Below are 19,481 nucleotides of genomic sequence, written 5' to 3' on the forward strand. Positions count from 1 at the left end.
GATATGCAAGGTACTTACAACCAAAAACAGCATAAGTAGAAATATTGAATTTTTTCAGAATCAAAATACTCGTATTTTAAAATAATAAATACTTAAGTATTACCTATCAGTTGTAACACATTCTAAATCTAAGTATATAAAAATCATATCATTAGTATTAACTGACTAAATGCCGTCAATTGCAAATCGACTGATGTCTCCAAATTGGCTACTTCTATTGAAACAGATCACAAAGCAGGGCGTATGACGCGCTCCAAGAGCAACACACGTTCAAGTGACTCCCGTGTTAGCGACGTTTCGAATTGCTCGCGTCTGCTCGAGCATCCCCACACCACCATGCACGCACCGCACACATACGCGCCGTACACGCCGACCACACACACAACGTACCACCACCACCACCAACAGCCACCATCACCACAATCACAACCGCCAGAACCGCCACAGTCCAATGCAACTGCCACAGCCACAGCGAACGCGGATACCGACATCGAGACGGCTATGTGCTTGACCACGCCGCCAGCTGTCGCCATCAAGGCGAACAAATTCTGAATGAACCGTTCCAAATTGCCTACTCTAAGCATAACGATGGCTACATAAGCCCGAGTATGTGAGTCGAAGACGCAGGCATTAGATGTTCTCGGTATTCCAATTGACAACAACACCAATAAGTGCATGGTGCGTTCATTTCCGCATACACACACACACACTCAGACGTGTATGTTGTTTGTATGTAAAAGCTAAGAATTAAATTTGAATGTTTAGTGGAGCTACTATAGTTTTGGTAATCTTAGCTAAAACAAATATTCGTAGATCTATTCAATATCTTCCAACTACACTGTACTAACTGCCCACTTACTATACATACTTGTATATAACTTATATACAAGCCCTTATAAAGTATGCTTGTATATAAGTGCATAGTAACACCAAGTAGTTGCAACCTTAGAACTCTTTAGTTAATACTTCTACACACACACAAACAGATTTCGTTTATGTACATATTTACATACATATATATGTATGTAACTTAGTAGCAGTAGCCGTTGATTATATGCCCAGTGACTATACTCCTTGATACTAACTATATACATGTATACCACATACATACATACAAATTCACATACTATTTTTACGAGCGCAAACCTTACACTTTATATAAATATTATATATTAATAAGCTCATGCAAAACTGCAATAAACCCTTTAGGTTACGAGTCTCTTGCTCGTAACACACAATATCCTAATAACTTGGATGAATATATTACAAAGCTTACAACATAGTAGTCATACTTAAGCTTGAAACAGTTATAAAAACAACAGAAACATAGTTCAGCAATGTGGAGCTGGAAGTGGATCACTCTATTGAAGGTCATGTGATCAACGGCAGAAGAGAAATTGGCGTTAAATCGTGGTGGGGCGCCACAGAAATCTGTTTATCTAAATTATGTTTGATTTAGTCGCGAATGAATCCATTAGCGTCGACACACTTCGAATAACTGAGGACGTATAGTCAGTTCGGATCAACGATTCAATTTCCGTCTAAGCGGTGTTCGTCTTTCAACTGAGGTTTCGAAACATATTCTCTTGATAAAATTGTATTTGGTACATTTAAAGGCTATATTAGCTTAAAAGGTCGATCAAAAAACGTAGCTCACTTGGACAGCTAAGAACGCCACTTCATTGTTGTAATATCTAAGTACTTCTAAGTATTTTTCGAAAAGAGACACAGAAATCGACAAAGTGCTGAGGCTGCTAATTATTTATTCATCAAAATTTATTTTGTCACCTTCAAAGTAATCTCCAAATCTCCACCAGATGTAATACACTTATGCCAACTATTTGTCCAATCCTCGAAATACTTTTCATAAGCACTTTTTGGGATGGCCTACAGCCTTCTTCCTTCAGCGAATTTTGTTTTATATCGTCCATCGACTGAAAACGTGTTCCACGAACCGGCAATTTCAGTTTGGGGGACAAGAAAAAATCACACGCAGCTTAATCTGGTGAATACGGTAGTTGATCGGTGGTAGTCATTGCGTTAGTTTATACTTTTTTGGAAAAAAATCAGCTTTATCGGGACGAGTCGAACAAGAACGCATTTTATACCTAAAATGTCCACCAAAATCATTCGAACGGATTCGCGAGAGATGTCGAGCTCCATCTCTCTAACACTTGCCCGATGAGTTTTATTTTTAATATTTTCATCGCTTAAAGATGTCGAAGGTCTTCCAGAAAGCGGCGTGTGATCTATATTTTTATCCATTGTAAAAATCGCAACGCAATACAGCGGTTATATACAGTTAGAAGGCCGAAAAGTTCCAGAAATTTTCCTGAAAAGCTTTTAAATTTATTGTTCCAAAAATGTGTACACATATTATGGCATCTTTTAACTGTATTTTAAGACTTAGTATTAGTGAAAATATTTATTTAGGAACTACAGCTGGTCTCCGGGAAACAAGACGTTTTGCGCTGACCACTATATCTCTGAACTGGATCATCTGAAAATAAACATCACAGAGTGATGTCGTTAAAGTAACGTTAAATCTAGTAAAGCAAATCAAAGTAATAAGCAAAATATATTTTTTTTTTGACAAAATAAGGGGTTTACAAAAATTTCGATCTTAAATCGTTTATAAAAAAATATTTATTGGTGAGAAAAAATGTTATGAATTACTAAAATATATATTTAAGAAGCACGTGTTCAAATTTGAGACTAATCGGTTTAGCCGTTTTCGAGTAATGCACTTCTGAAACGCTTTTCAAATTTGCGTGTAACCTTGAAAATATTTACCGGAACGATATGAAAAATATATGTACAGTAAGAAGAAAAATTTAAAAAAAAATCGATTTTATGAAAATTCTAACTGTATGTAACCCCCTAATGCTTGTTTAAGAAAGGCAGTTTAGCTCTTATCGTAAAATACTTTATACATATATTGAACTTTTTTGTATAGAAATCTGCTAGATTCTAGAAAAATGTTGTAACGGTAGTTAGTAACTAAAGTTTTTAAGATGAGTTAAATTTACATAGTTATTTGATTAAATTATTGCATGAAATAACGAATGAGTGGAGCTAGAATGTTATGAATATGATAAAAGTATGTTTGTAAGTAGAACTTATACAAAGCCAAACCGTTACTTATACTCACGCATCTTTCTGATTTATGTATGGAAGATTACATACTTTTATTTCTCTCGCCAAGACGGCGGCTAACTCTTTGTATTGCATTCATTTGGAGCTTACCGATTTGATTTTCTTTAGAACTTCAGTTGCATTCACGACCATAACTTTTTCTACAACTTATTTGACGCTTTAGATGTGCTGCGATTGTCGTAACTAATTATTATGCACAAAATTTGCAAATTCACAGCATTTATGCTGAGTGCAAACATGAAAAGAAATTCAGAATTTGCTGATTTTGTGTATAATGTACTTGTTTCTCAAAACCAAAATAGAAGAGGTGTGCCTAGAAATGTGCGCTGTAAATAGTTGAATGTATGTATAATTGTCGTAACAATGTAATATACGTACTAAATAACTGTTAAACTGTAAAATATTTACTATTTAATAATTAAATATGCAATATTGTATATAATAAATTGTTTTTGTACATTTGTTTGTAGCTGAAAGTGTTACCCCAAACTAATATAACCAAATTTATGCTTAACCCTCACACTTAATGCTAAATTAATACACACAATATTATTAGTATTTACTTTACTCATGGTTCCATTTGCTTTGTCTACACACGAGCAGGGTCACATTCGGGCAGCGCCAGCGCGAGCAACGCATCAGCCACGTCTATACGTTCGACGCGTAGTAATTCCGTGGCCCCAGGCAATGTAGCTAATGTCGGTCAGCTGGAGAGGAAGGGCTCGCAGTATCACAATCAGCATCAACAGCAGCATCCACATCACCAACAACAACAACATCAACAACAAATGCCGCTTATCACCAACATCACTGCTAATCCAGCAGCTGAAAGTGTGGCGGTCGAGATTATAGTCCCAGAAAAGTGATTGATTGCAGTAGATTGAGGCAGAAACAAGAAGTAAAACAAAAAACGAATATATGGAAAATTAAAAATGCTAATACAAATGAAAACAAAAACAAAAAAAATCTAAGCGTATATATAATATATACACTTGTGTGTATGAAAAAAGTAAAAGAAGACAAATCAAAAGATATACATACTTGTAAGTTGAAACTGCAAGCATGTTAAAAAAAAAAAAAACAAAAAAATAAAAATAAAATAAAATTACGTGCATATAAAATAAATACGAGAGTGATGGTTATAGCTAAGCACAAGTCAAATAGTTGCAAAAAGCGTATGAGTGAATAGCACATATGCATTTGCTGAAAACTGCAAAAAAAACAAAAAAAAAATATAAAAAAAATTAAATAAAAGAATCATATAAATAAAAAAAAATTAAAAAAAAATATTTAAGATACTACTTTATTTTAACAGCAAATAATGTCATACAAAAATGAAATAACGCAAATACACAGAAAATGCTTTGTTAAAAACGATAAAAAAACTTGCATAACAAATTCATATTTTTATTTCTTCTTCTTCGAAAAACAATTATTCAAAAACAAAAAATAAACATAAACGCGTATACTTGCAGCTTTTAACACCAAAAATAAATAAAAATTTAAAATAACTTCTGTAGCAGATAAACGTTATACATACATATGTATGTAAAAATACGTATGCACATATGTATATGCACATATAAAACACAAAACCAAATAAATACACCGTAACTTTAAGAAAAACATTCACACTGATTTAAACAGTAATGAAAAATAGTAAAAAACGCGAGTAATTTTAAAACGCAGATACTTAACTAAATTAAAAGAAATATTAGCTTTAAATTCGCGCAAGAAAACAAAAAAGAATACATTAAACTTAAAGAAAAACTCTTTATAATTAAGTTACTTAACTATTATTTAGTAAAAATCGCATGAAAAGTATAATGAATCTTTCGCTGACATTCATCTTCCTATCCTAGTGATATTACAAATGTAAGCAAACACACACACACAGACACATATATTACAACAACATTTTTACACAATCTTGCAGAGCTATCGTACACGCCAAATTTTTCTATATAAATTAATAAATGAAAAACAAAAACAATTTTTTTAAATATATATACCATTGCATGTATGTACCTTAAAAACCGGCGGTAAGCACAATATAACAATAACCACGGTAGTTACAGAACAAACTAAAAATAACGGTTATAAAAACAAATAACTAGCATAAACAATAGTAGAAGGAAATAGAAATATAGCAAATCCTACACACTTAACTACAAATAGTACGAAACTTTGAATACATACCTAGCAAATTTTTCGGAATCATATTTTACAAAACCAAAAACCAAGAAATATGTAAAAAAAAAAATAGAAATAACTACGCAATACATATATACGCTATTTATTTTTAAACATACGTCTTTTGCGCAAATAGATTTATTTTTAAAATCAATTTAAATATACTTATGAAAAAAAATAAAGTAAAAAAAATACTACGCAAGCGCCATTTGTGCACCTTAAACATTTTTACTCTTAAAAAAATCGCGTACAACACTTTTAAACATTTAGGGACTTTTCATACACACATACATACATATAAGATGGTATTCAAAATTCTAATATTCCGATAGAGCGTAAGGCGCATATTGAAACATTTCATATTCAAATTAAATATTTTCATATAGATTGAAATAGCGGTGTAGTATTGAAACTAGCATAAAAAGAATTAATTAAAAAAACAAAAAAAAAACAAATTGCGACTTGTGATTTGTAACGCGTTTATGTCGAAAAAAAGAATAAAAAAACATAAAAACCTTCGTAACAAGGCGTTATTAAAAAAAAAAAATTTTAAAAGCGTATGCTTTATGAAAAACGTCAATATTTTGAGGTTATGCACCAACTACGCGCTGCTAGCATATTGTTTTCATTTTCACGCATATAAAGTATATATAACCTTTCACAAAAAAGTAAATAATAATAATAAAGCGCAAACCGTTCATATTTGCAATATAATATTTCAGTTCAATTAATTTGTATTACAAAAAAAAAAAACATACTGGCAACGCTTTAACTGGCGAGTGAAAAATTGGGGAAGATTTTTTACTCGCATGTTAAAGCATGATTTTTTCAAAACAAAAACAAAATTGCAACACTTCTTGCTCAATTTACTATTACTACATTTGGCAAAAGAAATTTTATAGAAAACTTAAAATTTTATCTTTTAACTTTTAATTAATAGACACATTATTTTACCAGGCGCCTTTTTTCTTGCATTTCATTTCAATTTCCTTTACAAAAATGCATAATACTCTAATCTGTGTACATTTAAGAACATGCAAACATATGTCAATACATGTCTGTATGTATATTTGCGATGCCTTTACATGTAACTATTAAACGAACTCGAAAACGTCTATATACATACATAATATTAAGTCATAGAAGTTCACATTTATTTTCTATAAAATTACGAATAATATTAGAAGAAAAAAAAATTGTAAATACGCAACGAAATCTCAATGAAAATTACATTCTTGCGTTTAATAAGCGCGGCGAGTGGGCAAAAACAATTCCGATTTTAGAATTTGGGGAAGAATTTTAAAATTGCTTTGTTTTTAGTAGAAACGCCAGCACATAAATAAATATGAACACGTAAATGTACTAGTAAGAAAGTTGTACAAAAAGTCAACTAAAGAGAAGTAAAAAAAAAATATAAATAAAAAACTCTCACAAATGCGATTGCCTAGACGTTTTTAAAGTAGTTTAGAAATCGATAGCTTTTAATGCAAATATCAATATAAAAGGAAAAAACTACACACATTACAGAAATATTATGTTATAAAATAACACACGATCTCTTTCTCTAAGCAAATCAAGCTTATATATATATACATGTATATGTTAAAAAGAATTTACATGAAAACGTGATGCAAATTAAATTGAAATTAAATGAATACATACAACACACACAAAGCTAATTTCGTACATCTACTTATATATTACTTGTGAAAAAATGCTTTATTTACTTTATAGCATGTACCTAACGGTTATTAAAAATTAGTACATACATATACTCGTATATAGTGATAGCTATATATTTGATATATAACTGTAAACACATATACACTTTGTATGACAAAAGAGTAAAAGAAAAACGAAAACTTAAAATCTATCCATTTTTAATCTTTATACGAAAGCGTCTAGAAATAAACGATTGATACGAAAGTTTTCCAAATATTACCAATATAACCAAAAATTAATAATAATTAGATGACATTGTATCGTTTAGAAAGAATTTATTTACGATCCTTACACATCCCAAACATATTTATGTACGCTATATAAGTTCTATCCACTCTTGTGGCGCCTTGCAGAAAGTGAACGAAAATATTTACATTCACACGTACATACCATATACATACATACATATATGAAAAAAAACTTATTAATTACATAAATATCCAAACATGAATACAAATATAATATATACTTATACGCTAAATATATTGCATTCATGTATGCTTACACGCGTATTAAACACAACATGCATAAAAATTCATGCAAAATATGTTACATACATATTGGCATACACCAACAAATGTGTATTTATATATGACAACCAAATGCCGTTTCACAATCTTTAACAATGCATTACAATCAATTTAGTTTAAAAATATTTTACGTAATAAAACACATTGTTATTGTTCTGTTTAACTTGAACGTAACGCAACACAGAAAATATATGTACATCATATAAACGCATATATGTAAGTACATATATGCAACAGATTGTTTCATACATGTACACTAATAGATTGAACGATTTAATATATTATGTTTGAACAATTTCTTCAACTGCAAAAAAATGTTATTTTAATTAAATATGAATTTACAAAATGCTTTAAAACCACTGAAGCAAACCAATATCGACTTTAGTTAAATTTTTACATTTTTTTTCCAAACTGGTTATTTAATTTAACAATTTACATAAACAAATTACGCAGTACATCACATAAACTCACTACGTAATGCCATACAAACCAAAATACATATATGACTTATGACACAATCACGTATAAACAATAAACAAAGTTTAGGAAATCGATCACTTTCTGAAAAAGCATACTATTCTAGCAGCATCAAAACCAAGAAGGGAAAAATAAATAGTTGAAATCTTAAACACTTTATATTTAAGCAATTTTATTAAAATATATTGCCATTACTGAGGAAAAACGTTGAGTTATTCTCATTAACTTGGATGTATCGTAAGTATTTCAAAACTATGAGACTTACCTACTCTAAATAGTATCTTGAAACCAGATTCTAGAATATTTAGTAAAGCCAGAGGTTTCCTACAACGTAAATATTCCAAAAGTATAAATCTAATCTGCTCTAAATAGAATTTTGAATACAGATTTCAGAAGACTCACACTGATACTTCAAAATTCAGTGAAGCAACTGAGTATGCTCACAATAGAGCGCTGTGAACAAAATTTTTACACAATCTTGCAGAACTAGTAATACTCGTAGTATAAAACTTACCTACTCTAAATAGTATATGGAAACCAGATTCTAGAATATTCTCTGAAGAAAAATTGTATGCTGGTATGGAAACAAGGCTAATTGCGTTGCTCAAGCCGGTTATTTTGGAAGTTCTCTGCCTTGTATAATTTAAAACGGACCACATTGTGCATTATATTCAATTAAAATGCTATATTAATATGGTAAATCAAAAAGCGGAAATTACATCTTTTCGGAAATAGTGAACAATAAAGAGTTCTTTTTATTTTCAAATGTCAAATTTTTTGGAGAGTTTAGTATTACCGTATTGACACGACTTTCAAGTGCACTCTAACATAGTTGACAATAAAATTAATTTAAAAACCTCAAAACTAAGAAAATTCCGAATATTAATCAACATTCGATTGTTTGTTTTACTAATAAACTCTCATATGTCGCAACTATATGTTATATGTATATTAAAATAAATATCAACTGTTAATAATAGCCAACTCACGTGTGGCAGCACTCATTTATCACGAAACTCTCCAAAGCATATGCTTGAACTGCATTACCATGCTTATGGGCCAAAGCGGGGATTGTAAAAGTATATACGAATAACGAAAAAATAAGCACTTTCATGTTTTAAACCACTTTTTCAAACTGGTAACTTTGAAATTTTTTTATTAATAAAATTTTTTTATTGTCCACTGTCACAGCGGTCAACAAGCATCTTAAATCAATTCCGTGGTCTGCATTATCATTGAACAGCTGTGCGGTGTGTGCCGGTAGTAGCGTCGAAACAGCTGTTCCTAGTGAAATGTGAATTTTTGTTTTGTTGAATTTGGAGGATTGTTTATAGTTTTACTAATTAAGTTTAAAATATGGAAGACCCGAGACTAATGGTTGAAGAGGAACCAACCAGAAGAGTAAAACTATTCAATAATTAATAAATGACATTTTCTAACACTCATCACTTTGCAATTGCAGGAGCTGAAAGTATTCGGACGTGATGTTTCACAAATACCCTGCTTTCGTAATAGTTATCTATACGGGATTGGTGGTGGTGTGGCGGTAGGCATTGCTACCTTCCTAGGCACTTCGCGCACACGGCTGTCGACACATGTAGGTTTTGGCACATTTTTCACCAGTACACTTGGCTATTGGCTGGTTTGCAGGTATGTTATTCAACAGTTTACGATTATGAGGTATTTATGATTTAAAATTTTGATTTTTATATTGTATGGAATAATGTCTCGTAAAGGTATCAATGGTCTAAAAAACGTTTTGAGTATCAACAGTTAAAAGAAGCAATGCGTAAACAGGGTCTATACGAGGGCACGGACCTAGAACGACAGTTACTGGAAGAGGCATAATTTGATTTTCTCACTTACCCAACAAAATAGATAATTGTAGCTAACTAAGAACGAATATATACATAGATAATATTTAAGAAAATTGTTACTTAGCATTTGTAATTGTGTTTACAAAAAAAAAAAGCTAATGTAGCCAAGTTATTTTTTGCTCCTTATGTAATAAGACCTCATGTTTGTGTTTTTATGACAAGAATTTTCAAAAAATGTGCTTTTATTAAATATGATTTATTTCAATGCGTATTTCTTTAAATATGTAAAAAGATTTAAAAGTAATTGTGTTTTCAGTTCTAATTGATAAAACATAGTTAAACATAACTGGTGTTGTATACGTGATTTGTTTTAAATAATTTATTGGTCAATAAAACTAAAGTGTTCTAAAATATAAATATAATAATTAAGTATTTTTGAAAAAAAAGCCAACAAATAAGATGTAATAAAATGTTTCCGTTAGTAAGTGAAATTCAAAGGATTTTGTTATACCCTGAACAGTGTATAATAAGTTCGCCACGAAGTTTGTAACACTGAGTATCGTTTTCTCATTGTCTGGTTAGCAGCCATCTGTCAATTAGGCTCTGGTTAAACATTCTTTTTTCTGAGAGAGGGATTGTGGTTGAATTAATCACAACTAACTGGCATTTGATTGCTAATCAGACGGCCCTGAGAAGTAAACGTCGTCTGTTTCCATATACGCGAAATAGTTTCCCAGTTTTTGAAATATCGATTTGGAATTTCAACATGTACTTTCCTCTCCAAGAAGTTCTTCATTTGTCGGAACCGCCGATATCCGACGACTGTAGCAAATAGCTGCCACCTAAACTGAACTAGCAATATCATGTTATTGTACGAAAAAACATTTGAGCACTTTATCATGTAGCTGTCATAGAAACAGATCGGTCAAACCGAACATCTGAAGGCTATTAAAGCTTCCGTGCAGCTTAGCTAACGTTTTTCTTGTAATATACATATGGAATTTCACCATATTATTCACCGTCGGTCATATAACCTAAAATCATACTTCAGAGGCTTTTTATATGAAATTTCATACAAAAACTTTTGAAAAAGTTTGTAATATTAAACTTCTAAGCTTATCTATCTACTTACATATGTATGAAGGTATGCATCATCCATGGCATATTAGACCGAACAGTTTCTGGTCACATCGTTAGCCTTACTTTTCGCTTTTGCATATGCTTATCTAAAACTGTTACAATAAAGTAAAGCGCGTCAAGTTTTCCACTTTAATTAGAAAATTACAAAGTTTTTCAATTTCTTAAGGCTGCCGTGTACCTATCCTCAGTACCTTTGGTAGTTGTGGCAGTTTATTGGGCAGTCAGCAATATGTTGCTTACCTCAGACCAATAGGGTGTTGTTGTTGTGATGATATTTATGTAAATTAGATTTAAAACATTCTTATCTAACCTACTGCAGAATAAGGGCAACCGATCAGCTTGAACCCAGTTACAAGTAGAAAAAATTAAAAAAAAATATAGTGACTTAAAAAGTTAAAAGTTGTATACGTGTATGTGTGTGTATATGCGTACATGTAAGAACTCATCTGTACATTGGGGACTAGCCACTTACCCACTTTTTATGTACATATGTGTGTAGCTATGTTTATATGTGTATTTGCATTTTATTATCACGACTGCTTTATTGAATTACTTTTTGCTCCTTGTGACTTTTGTTATTTCACTTGTAGGTAACATTAAAAGCATTTTAGTTAAGAAACTAAGCATTAACATTTTACAACCGAAAATAAACAAGCTGCTAAAATACTACGTGAGAAATAAAAAGCGACATAATGAGAATGGTTGTAAGCCGTGCTGCATAAGAACACGAAGAGAAAACGTACATATGTACATACATATATGTACTCACAGGATTGTCGCACCACTGGACTTTAAATAACTGTGATGGAGCAGAAAGTCGGTAAGGATGAGTTGTTGATGAAAAGAGTGCAGAAAGCGTAGCTTCTTTATAATTTCTCGAGTACAGTGCACAACGCACCAGTTCAGGTTAGCTCCAATCTTTTGAGCTGTATGTTATTATTAGGTCTAGCAAAAGAAAATCCAATATTCTTCTAATAGGTGGTTTCAGTATTCTGTATCTCGTGTTGTATAAGTCCGAACAGGTTACGCTATATTGTGATAGAACGATAGAATTTCATACTAAATACTACTTCTCAAACAGTTAAATAACTGTTTGTTTGACTCGTAGAACTTCTTTGTTGAGTAACTTCACTCATTGTTAAGATCGCCGAATGCACTTTATGTATTTCAGAAAGACTAGCATATTCTAATACTAATGATTAGTTTGATGTGACATTTGGTTTTAATGACCGGTCTGATATCTTGTTAGGGGGCCAAAGATAGTTTCGAACTGGCCAAAGATAGTTTCGAACTATTCAATTTTCATAGAACTAACATTTATGATGATTTTCATTTAAATCGGTTTTCACCTGACATTTTCACAACTTACTATTAACCTTTTTTACACATACATACAAGTATAGTATACTCGTACATACATACGTATGCTGGGGGCTGTGTATCAGATTAGCGTTTCGGGTAAGAAGTACTAACAGATGGCAAAAGTTTAACAGCTTAAGTGCCTTCCTAAAAGATTTACTGTTATGTACACTAAGTAAAAGTAAAGTAACAATTACTCTTGAAGAATGTTTGTATTTAGCCGTATATGTATGTGTTAAGATAGTAAACATCGGCTTGGGTGCACTTGGAGTCAGTTATTTGTGGCCAAAAAATAGTTGTAAATAGAATAGTGACTCTAATGGTGTATACACATACATACAACACTTTTTAATATTCAAAGAGATAGCTGAATAAATATAGGTAGGTAGATATCATTATATAGTAAATGTACATAAGTAGGTGTCTATGCATGTGACGCTGAAACTCACACAGAAAAAGCTTTTAACACGTTTTTATGCCTTTGGGACAAAATAAATATTCAAATTCTACTTTACTACTTTAGTGGTCGAAATTGTTGTTTGTGGTTGATGCGTGACGAAAGGATTCCTGAATTTCCCACCTGAGTTGCACATAATTCGTGGGTTTTAAAATCATTCGTTTAAAAAATCTTCGGATTTTCACATACTTACAAAGTTAATACTTAAGTTAAACCTTATCCATAAATATATTATGTTGTATGTTTGTGTGAGTGTAAAGGTCGCGTGAGGAAACAGGGTTAAGTGGCTTGGAGTATCAACAGCCCAGTGTCTCTTGTTGATTTTTGAAAGGGCAACTAACCACAATGCACTTATATTTCTTTCCATTTCTTTGGATATTTCAATAATTGAATTAACTGTTTTAAACTTAAATTTAGGCATGCATTCCTGAAAACTTGGATGACTGCGTGGTGCCGGCTTTTTATTTTCTTCTTTTTCTTCATACCCACAAGGGAGATATGGAAAAGTGGCGCAGTCCGCTTTTTCATGGATGACTTGAAACTAGGAGGTGTCGAGCTGGCTGCAGATGTACCACTACGAAATGCAGCCCCTTTCACGGAGGTGCGCATTCACTTCGACAGCAGAATGCCAAAAAATGTCTGTCGTCACTAGAATTAGCATCAAGCTACTTCATCATCAGACTCGTTTGGATGCCTGGTCATAGAGGAATCGCTGGAAATTCCAAAGCGGATCAGCTAGCTGTGCGCATCGTAATGGGACAGAGTTGGGTATCCATTGGCATCTTGCGTTCTACTTCTAGATTCTTCTGGCCTTGGGTAGAACGTAAGAGATCTACACTCTCCAATAGGAATTCATGCGGTATGGGTCGGATGCTGGTTGTCAAATTTGTATGGATGAGAGTGAAGTGAAAATCTCGGTAATTTTAACTTAGGCGAACCAGAAGACACAGCCAAAACTTAGCCGCCAACAGATTTATGATTGGCTCAAACCGTGTTGCCGATCTGTTAGAGTTGGGTTTCATGGAGTTTTAGGCACAACAACGGACCGACGATATAAGCTATCCAAGTGAGATCTCTCTTAAGATCGACCTCTCAACTTGAAGAAGATTAAGGTGAGTTGTAGCGAGTTTAGAGTCTTCCTGTGGTAACTTTAACTCTAAATTGTAATCGAAAATTGAACTCCATGTTGTTAATGGGGCTAAAAATAATAAGATTTGATTCTATAGTGTTTTTACAGTTTCGACATACGAGTATTTATACAATCACATTTCGTCACCAGTAATGATGCTTTTGATGAATGTAGTGTTGCCGCCTATATTGTTAACCTCTTTTGCCACCTCTACTTTCTTTCAAAAGATTCAAAAGATTCATTAATAAGCTTTATACCCAAAACATTAACCAAAATATGTTTATCGATAAGAGATGTTGAGATCTTCTGCTATCTCTTTGATGCCAACACTACGATTTTCGATCAATGTTTTTTCGATATTATCGTCATTAATAGGTCATTACGACGTCATAATAGCCTTCATTATAAAGAATCCTTTTTTACTTTGGCACTTTATTTAGTACTCTCTCGCTAAAATGACGTCATACAAGTTTTAATATCAGAACTCTCGTTTTGTACGAGCTACATTCGACCTATTCAAGAATAATCTCCATAAAAGTTTAGTCACGTTACCTTTATAATTTAGTAATATACTAAAGTTAAGATTTTAGATGCATTCCGCTGATAATATGATATCACTGACATCCTTCGTAACCTTGAGATTTTTCCCTAATGCGGTTTTCTTACACATATTATTAAATATAGCTATATGAAGAACACGGCTATCAACTCATTGACATTATTACAGCTTTGGCTATATCCATTGTGCTGCTTCGCCTTGAATTTTAATAATCCACCTTTTTTATCACATTATATTGTCTCATTACTTTCCTTATTACACTTGTTGGTGTTTTCTATGAGCAATTTCTTGCTTTCGTCCGCTGAAAGGCGCAATATGGCACGGCATAGTTCATCATCAATTTAGTCTTAGTTCACCATTGTGAGTTTTTCTCTCGTTTTCATTTTCGCTTCGCTCGGGTGAACGGAGTGTTTGTGTTGGTCCTCGAAGTTACGTTAATAGCTTTTTGCTTTGAACGGTCCTTTTGTACTCCATCAACGCGGCTGCCCTTATTGTAGACGTCACCTACTTAAGTATTCATGTTCTCTTTTCAGTACAAGTATTGTTGGCTTTGGCACAGTTCATTTTCTTGTGATTAATGTCGTCATTAACGACAATTAACTTTCCTGTTTTAGATTTGTCTTCGCTATTTTTGTTTTCATGCTTCGGTTAAAATTGAATTCAAGGTATTTATGCGAAATATTTTCATACTAGCCGACATATTTATCAGTATGTTAGATCGCAGATCGTATCATATTAAATATCTGATCTTAAAGTTAAGCGTCAGTCACTTCGAGTCTGAAATTTTTGGAAAGTTTTTTAGATGATTCGTCTTCTCACTTCAGCTTGCCTGCAAACGGATGATTTTTTTGGCTACCCGGAGGATACTTGGTCCAAAAGTGGAAGTCGTGAGCTGCTTGAGCCATATGTTAAAGTAACGTTTTTGGCCACTCTCAAGTGAATGGCGCACACAGAATTTTTCTCACTTTCTTGAACGCTTCATCATCCAATGATCACACCTTTAGCTCCGCTTTCGCCAGACTGGATAAGGAAGCGAAGCATATGGGTCTGGTTGTGAACGAGGACAAGACGAAGTATCTCCTGTCATCAAACAAACAGTCGTGGCACTCGTGACTTGGCTCCCATGTCAGTATTGACAGTCATAACATCGAAGTCGTAGCATTAGCTATCTATGAACTAGCAATAACAACAGAGTCAGGCCCGAAATCCAACGCAGAATAACTTTTGCCAACAGGTGCTACTTCGGACTGAATAAGCAATTGAGAGGTAAAGTCCTCTCTCGACGAACAAAAACCAAACTCTTCAAGTCATCCATCATTTCCGTCCTACTATATGGTGCAGAGGCAAGGACGATGACAACATTTGATGAGTCGCCGTTACGACTTTTCGAGAGAAAAGTTCTGCAGAAGATTTATGATCCTTTACGCATTGGGAAAGGTGAATACCGCAGTCGATGGAACAATGAGCTGTACGGGATATACGACCACACTGACATAGTTCACCGAATTAAGAAACAGCGGCTTCGCTGGCTAGGTCATGTCGTCCGAATGGATGAAAACACTCCAGCTCTGAGAGTATTCGACGCAGTACCCGCCGCGGGAAGCAGAGGAAGATCTCTTCGCTGGAGAGATCAAAAGGAGAAAGACCTGGCTGCACATGGAGTTTCCAATTGGCGGCAAACAGAGAAGAGGAAGAACGACTGGGGCGCTGTTGTAAAGTCGGCTATAACCGAGTTCCAAGACTACTCCTAAACTTATTTCTTTGCCTTGCAAATTTTGTTTGGAATGGACGTTGTTACTTTTCCTTCCAAGACACATTTTAGAGCAACATTAAGAATAATTTTGAATTGCTATACGAGTACATCACCCGGCACTTTATTATTTCATTTATCACAAAAGGAAAGGAATTCCAATCAATTATAAATAAGAGTCATGGCATAGCCGTGTTCCGCTATGACTTCAGAAAAATTAAAAAGAATAATCGCAAGCATATGCTTCTTCTCTTTATCTACTGCCAAGAGAGTAATGTGCTAATGTCCGGTCTGTCGAAAGTTTGTCATAATCCACGCAGAAAGTCAACAACTGCAGAGGGAGGGTTGGCAGCTAAGATCAACATTCCTTGGAGGGCATTGTTGTGTTGACACACTCGATACACACACCCACATGTCAGAGCTGTGGTGTGGGACTATTTAGTAAAATGACGCTCGTGGAAGAAGACTTAGTACACACATACATTTCGTACAGTGAATATGAAATGCCCCAAGAATGCTGATGACTCTCCAAGGATTGCACTATATGAGTGCGCAAAAGTGTGGGTATTTCAGCTGTTGCTGTTGTTGTCAACATTTTTACTATATTACCCGACAATGTAGGCCACAGTAGCTTACAACAGTAGTCGCTTCAAATGGCGAGTGTGGAGAACTCTGCTGCATTACAAGGGACATAAATCAAAAATGCAAGATATTCCGCCTCGACAGCCCATGGCGGATGTGAATGCATGTGGGTGTGTATATGAGCGCTTAACAGACCATTAGTCGCTTTGCTACGCTACTCCATTCAACGCCAGTGGCGACCTTTGGCTTCACACATATTCCTACACATTTCATAATTGCGGCCAAATGCATTCATGTCAAGTGAAGTAGATGAATTTAAGGTGCCACCAATTGTCGCCGCCCAGACGCGCCTTCTTAATCAAAATCTGTTCGGAAAGTTTTTTTGAAAGAATTTATTTTCGCATATTGGAGTTCTTTTGAGAAGCGAAGAAAAGTGGTGACTTCAGAGGCTTGTGTTTTTTTATATTGTTAATCAGCTCTCATTGTTGTTGAGAATTTGAGTTTCGAGTCTAAGTTCCGATCTCCATGAGCTATATTTTCGCTCATAACGTTAATAAAATATGAAGGTATTACTGAGATGGAGTCTTGTGTAGAGTTCACGCAAGTGAGAACAGTTCTCTGAGCGCCACTTACTTGGGAATGGACCGAAGCGATTCTTTTACATATGGCTCAATCAGCTCATGATTTCCGGTCTTAGACCAAGTATTCTCTGGGTAGCCAAAAAATAGCCATTTGAGGGCGAGCTTAAGTGAGAAGGCGAAATATTCTTGCGCAGCGTTTTGAAAGGAAGAAAACACTCTCGGATGAGAGACCAACTCTTATGACGGAAGAGAAGGACGATGTGACCAAAGATGAGCGGTTGAACCGCGCCTATGAGAGATTTCCCGCCACGATGTCAAAATCGTGCTTGGCGACTTTAACGCCAGGGTGCTCAAAGAAGGTATCTTAGGCACAACGGTCGATAAAATCAGCCTCCATGATGAAACATCCTCAAACGGTTGAGTTTGATCGACTTCGCCGGAACCCGAAATGTAGTTAACTGTAGTACTAGACTCCAGCATGGAAAAATTCATTAAGCTACGTGGCTGTCTCCGGATCAAAAAGCAGAGGAAGACCTCCATTCTTACAGACCAGGTGAAGGGCCTGCTTACATCTGTAATCTACAATTGGCGGCAAACAGGAGGAACGACTGGCGTACTGTTGTAAACTCGGCCATAACCGCGTAAACAGTGTCTACGCAGAGGATTACTGAGATGAGCCTGTGACCGCAGACATGTACGATCCCTTGAGATATTGATATTCTGACTTGATCGAATCGTGATGTATATAATTTAAAGGTCCTTTAGTCACTTGACCTATTATTAAGTTGCTTTGAGAGCTTCTGTGATAATTAAGGTTTCATGTGGCTCGCTTTTAAGAACTTACTTGGCTCTTTAATATACAAGCATTCTTCCAGCAATTCTAATTTGAACACCAAATTCCCAAACACAAACTTCATTCCGACTTGAACTCCTTGAAAATTATTCTCTGCAGTAGTTTTCCACCACAACAATTGAGGTTGTTCATTCGAAGTCTAAAATATGTTCTTTAATTAACAGGCGCAATGAAAACTTTTCGTGAGTGTTCGTGAAATATTTACAAATATAAAATGTACGAGAGTAGGCACAGAGAGACTACAAACTTTATGCCTGGCTGCCACATAAACGTGCAACACACAGGGGCAGATACGAATGCACAGGCACGTTGGCAGGTAACTGCTCGTATGTATTCGTAATTGCGCGTTTGCGTATTTATGCACATGACTTCAGACCACAAACTCCCACACATATTTACCGTTTTAATTACATATTTACATGTGTTAATTTCGTGGGATTTCTCTGGATTAAATAGACAACTTCTTAGCCTCTGTGTCGTTTGAGCACGAGAGAAATTAGTCCTTTAAAATTTTCTTGCAAGCACTTACGATGGCCACAGTCACGAAGTTGTCGTCGTAATCGCGGTAGCGTCTTAGCCTAAATGCTTTCATAATGCGTGTAAGACATAGCTTTTGTATTAAATAAATGAAAAGCATATTTTTAGGCGCTATAACGTACGTACGGACGTGACAACAGTTGCGCACTTTTGCTATTAGCCAACGCTCTGCACCTACAGCGGTGGTCATATAAATAGAAGAGAGATCGGCGGATTTTTTAACACACGGCTACACCTTGGAGGCTTTCCTATCCTATCGTTTTCATCCACGTTGAAATTAACTCTTACTCGTGGTGGCAGATTTTCCACGTTAGTTATAAATAGAAAGAGGGAGCTTAGTAAGAACTACCGTCATTTGCTGACTAAAAACATAGCAACTATTACTATATTAGAGCTACACCACCGACCTGGTCTATGGCCTATGGTAGAGTCTACTACTTTCGGTAGGGGGTTGGTTATGCCTTGTAAGTTATATTGAATGGCACCAAAATTTCTGCCATGTCGCTAAATAGATCACAGGCCCTAGGATTTAAGAGGGATTCAGTGCAAACCAAAGCGTCTCTAAGATTAGACGTTGCTGAACGCTGTTCGGGACTACTAATCTTTACACCAAATCCTCCTCCACTGTCAGCAACCTCC

General features: G+C 34.5%; 2 protein-coding genes across 8 annotated transcripts in view; both read left to right on the plus strand.

Moving 5' to 3' along the window:
• LOC105227568 (uncharacterized) overlaps positions 1-8,283 on the plus strand; it is a 35,825-nt gene extending 27,542 nt beyond the window's left edge. For 4 of the 7 annotated variants that reach the window (XM_049449629.1, XM_049449630.1, XM_019990811.3 and 1 more), the window contains exons 7-8: positions 227-678; positions 3,760-3,899. In XM_049449629.1, coding sequence (XP_049305586.1) covers positions 227-552 — 326 coding nt within the window. In that variant the 3' untranslated portion in view covers positions 553-678; positions 3,760-3,899. Of the gene's footprint in view, positions 1-226; positions 719-3,759 lie in introns of all 7 variants that reach the window. The other 3 variants (XM_049449628.1, XM_049449632.1, XM_049449631.1) reach the window with 3 other exon arrangements.
• Positions 8,284-9,317: 1,034 nt separating this feature from the next.
• Positions 9,318-10,084, plus strand: LOC105227567 (cytochrome c oxidase assembly protein COX20, mitochondrial). Its single transcript, XM_011206975.4, has 3 exons — positions 9,318-9,479; positions 9,541-9,728; positions 9,815-10,084. Exons 1-3 carry the CDS (start codon positions 9,435-9,437, stop codon positions 9,924-9,926), a joined length of 345 nt encoding a protein of 114 aa, XP_011205277.2. The 5' UTR covers positions 9,318-9,434; the 3' UTR covers positions 9,927-10,084.
• Positions 10,085-19,481: the final 9,397 nt, after the last annotated feature.

Source organism: Bactrocera dorsalis, chromosome 2 (assembly GCF_023373825.1).
Source record: "Bactrocera dorsalis isolate Fly_Bdor chromosome 2, ASM2337382v1, whole genome shotgun sequence".
Classification (NCBI taxonomy): Eukaryota; Metazoa; Arthropoda; class Insecta; order Diptera; family Tephritidae; genus Bactrocera; species Bactrocera dorsalis.

Coding starts and splice junctions, on each gene's coding strand:
- LOC105227567 (XM_011206975.4), top strand. CDS start 9,435: ATGGAAGACCCGAGACTAATGGTTGAAGAGGAACCAACCAGAAGA. Junction 9,480..9,540: donor AAGAGGAACCAACCAGAAGA/GTAAAACTATTC, acceptor TTGCAATTGCAG/GAGCTGAAAGTATTCGGACG. Junction 9,729..9,814: donor GGCTATTGGCTGGTTTGCAG/GTATGTTATTCA, acceptor TGTCTCGTAAAG/GTATCAATGGTCTAAAAAAC.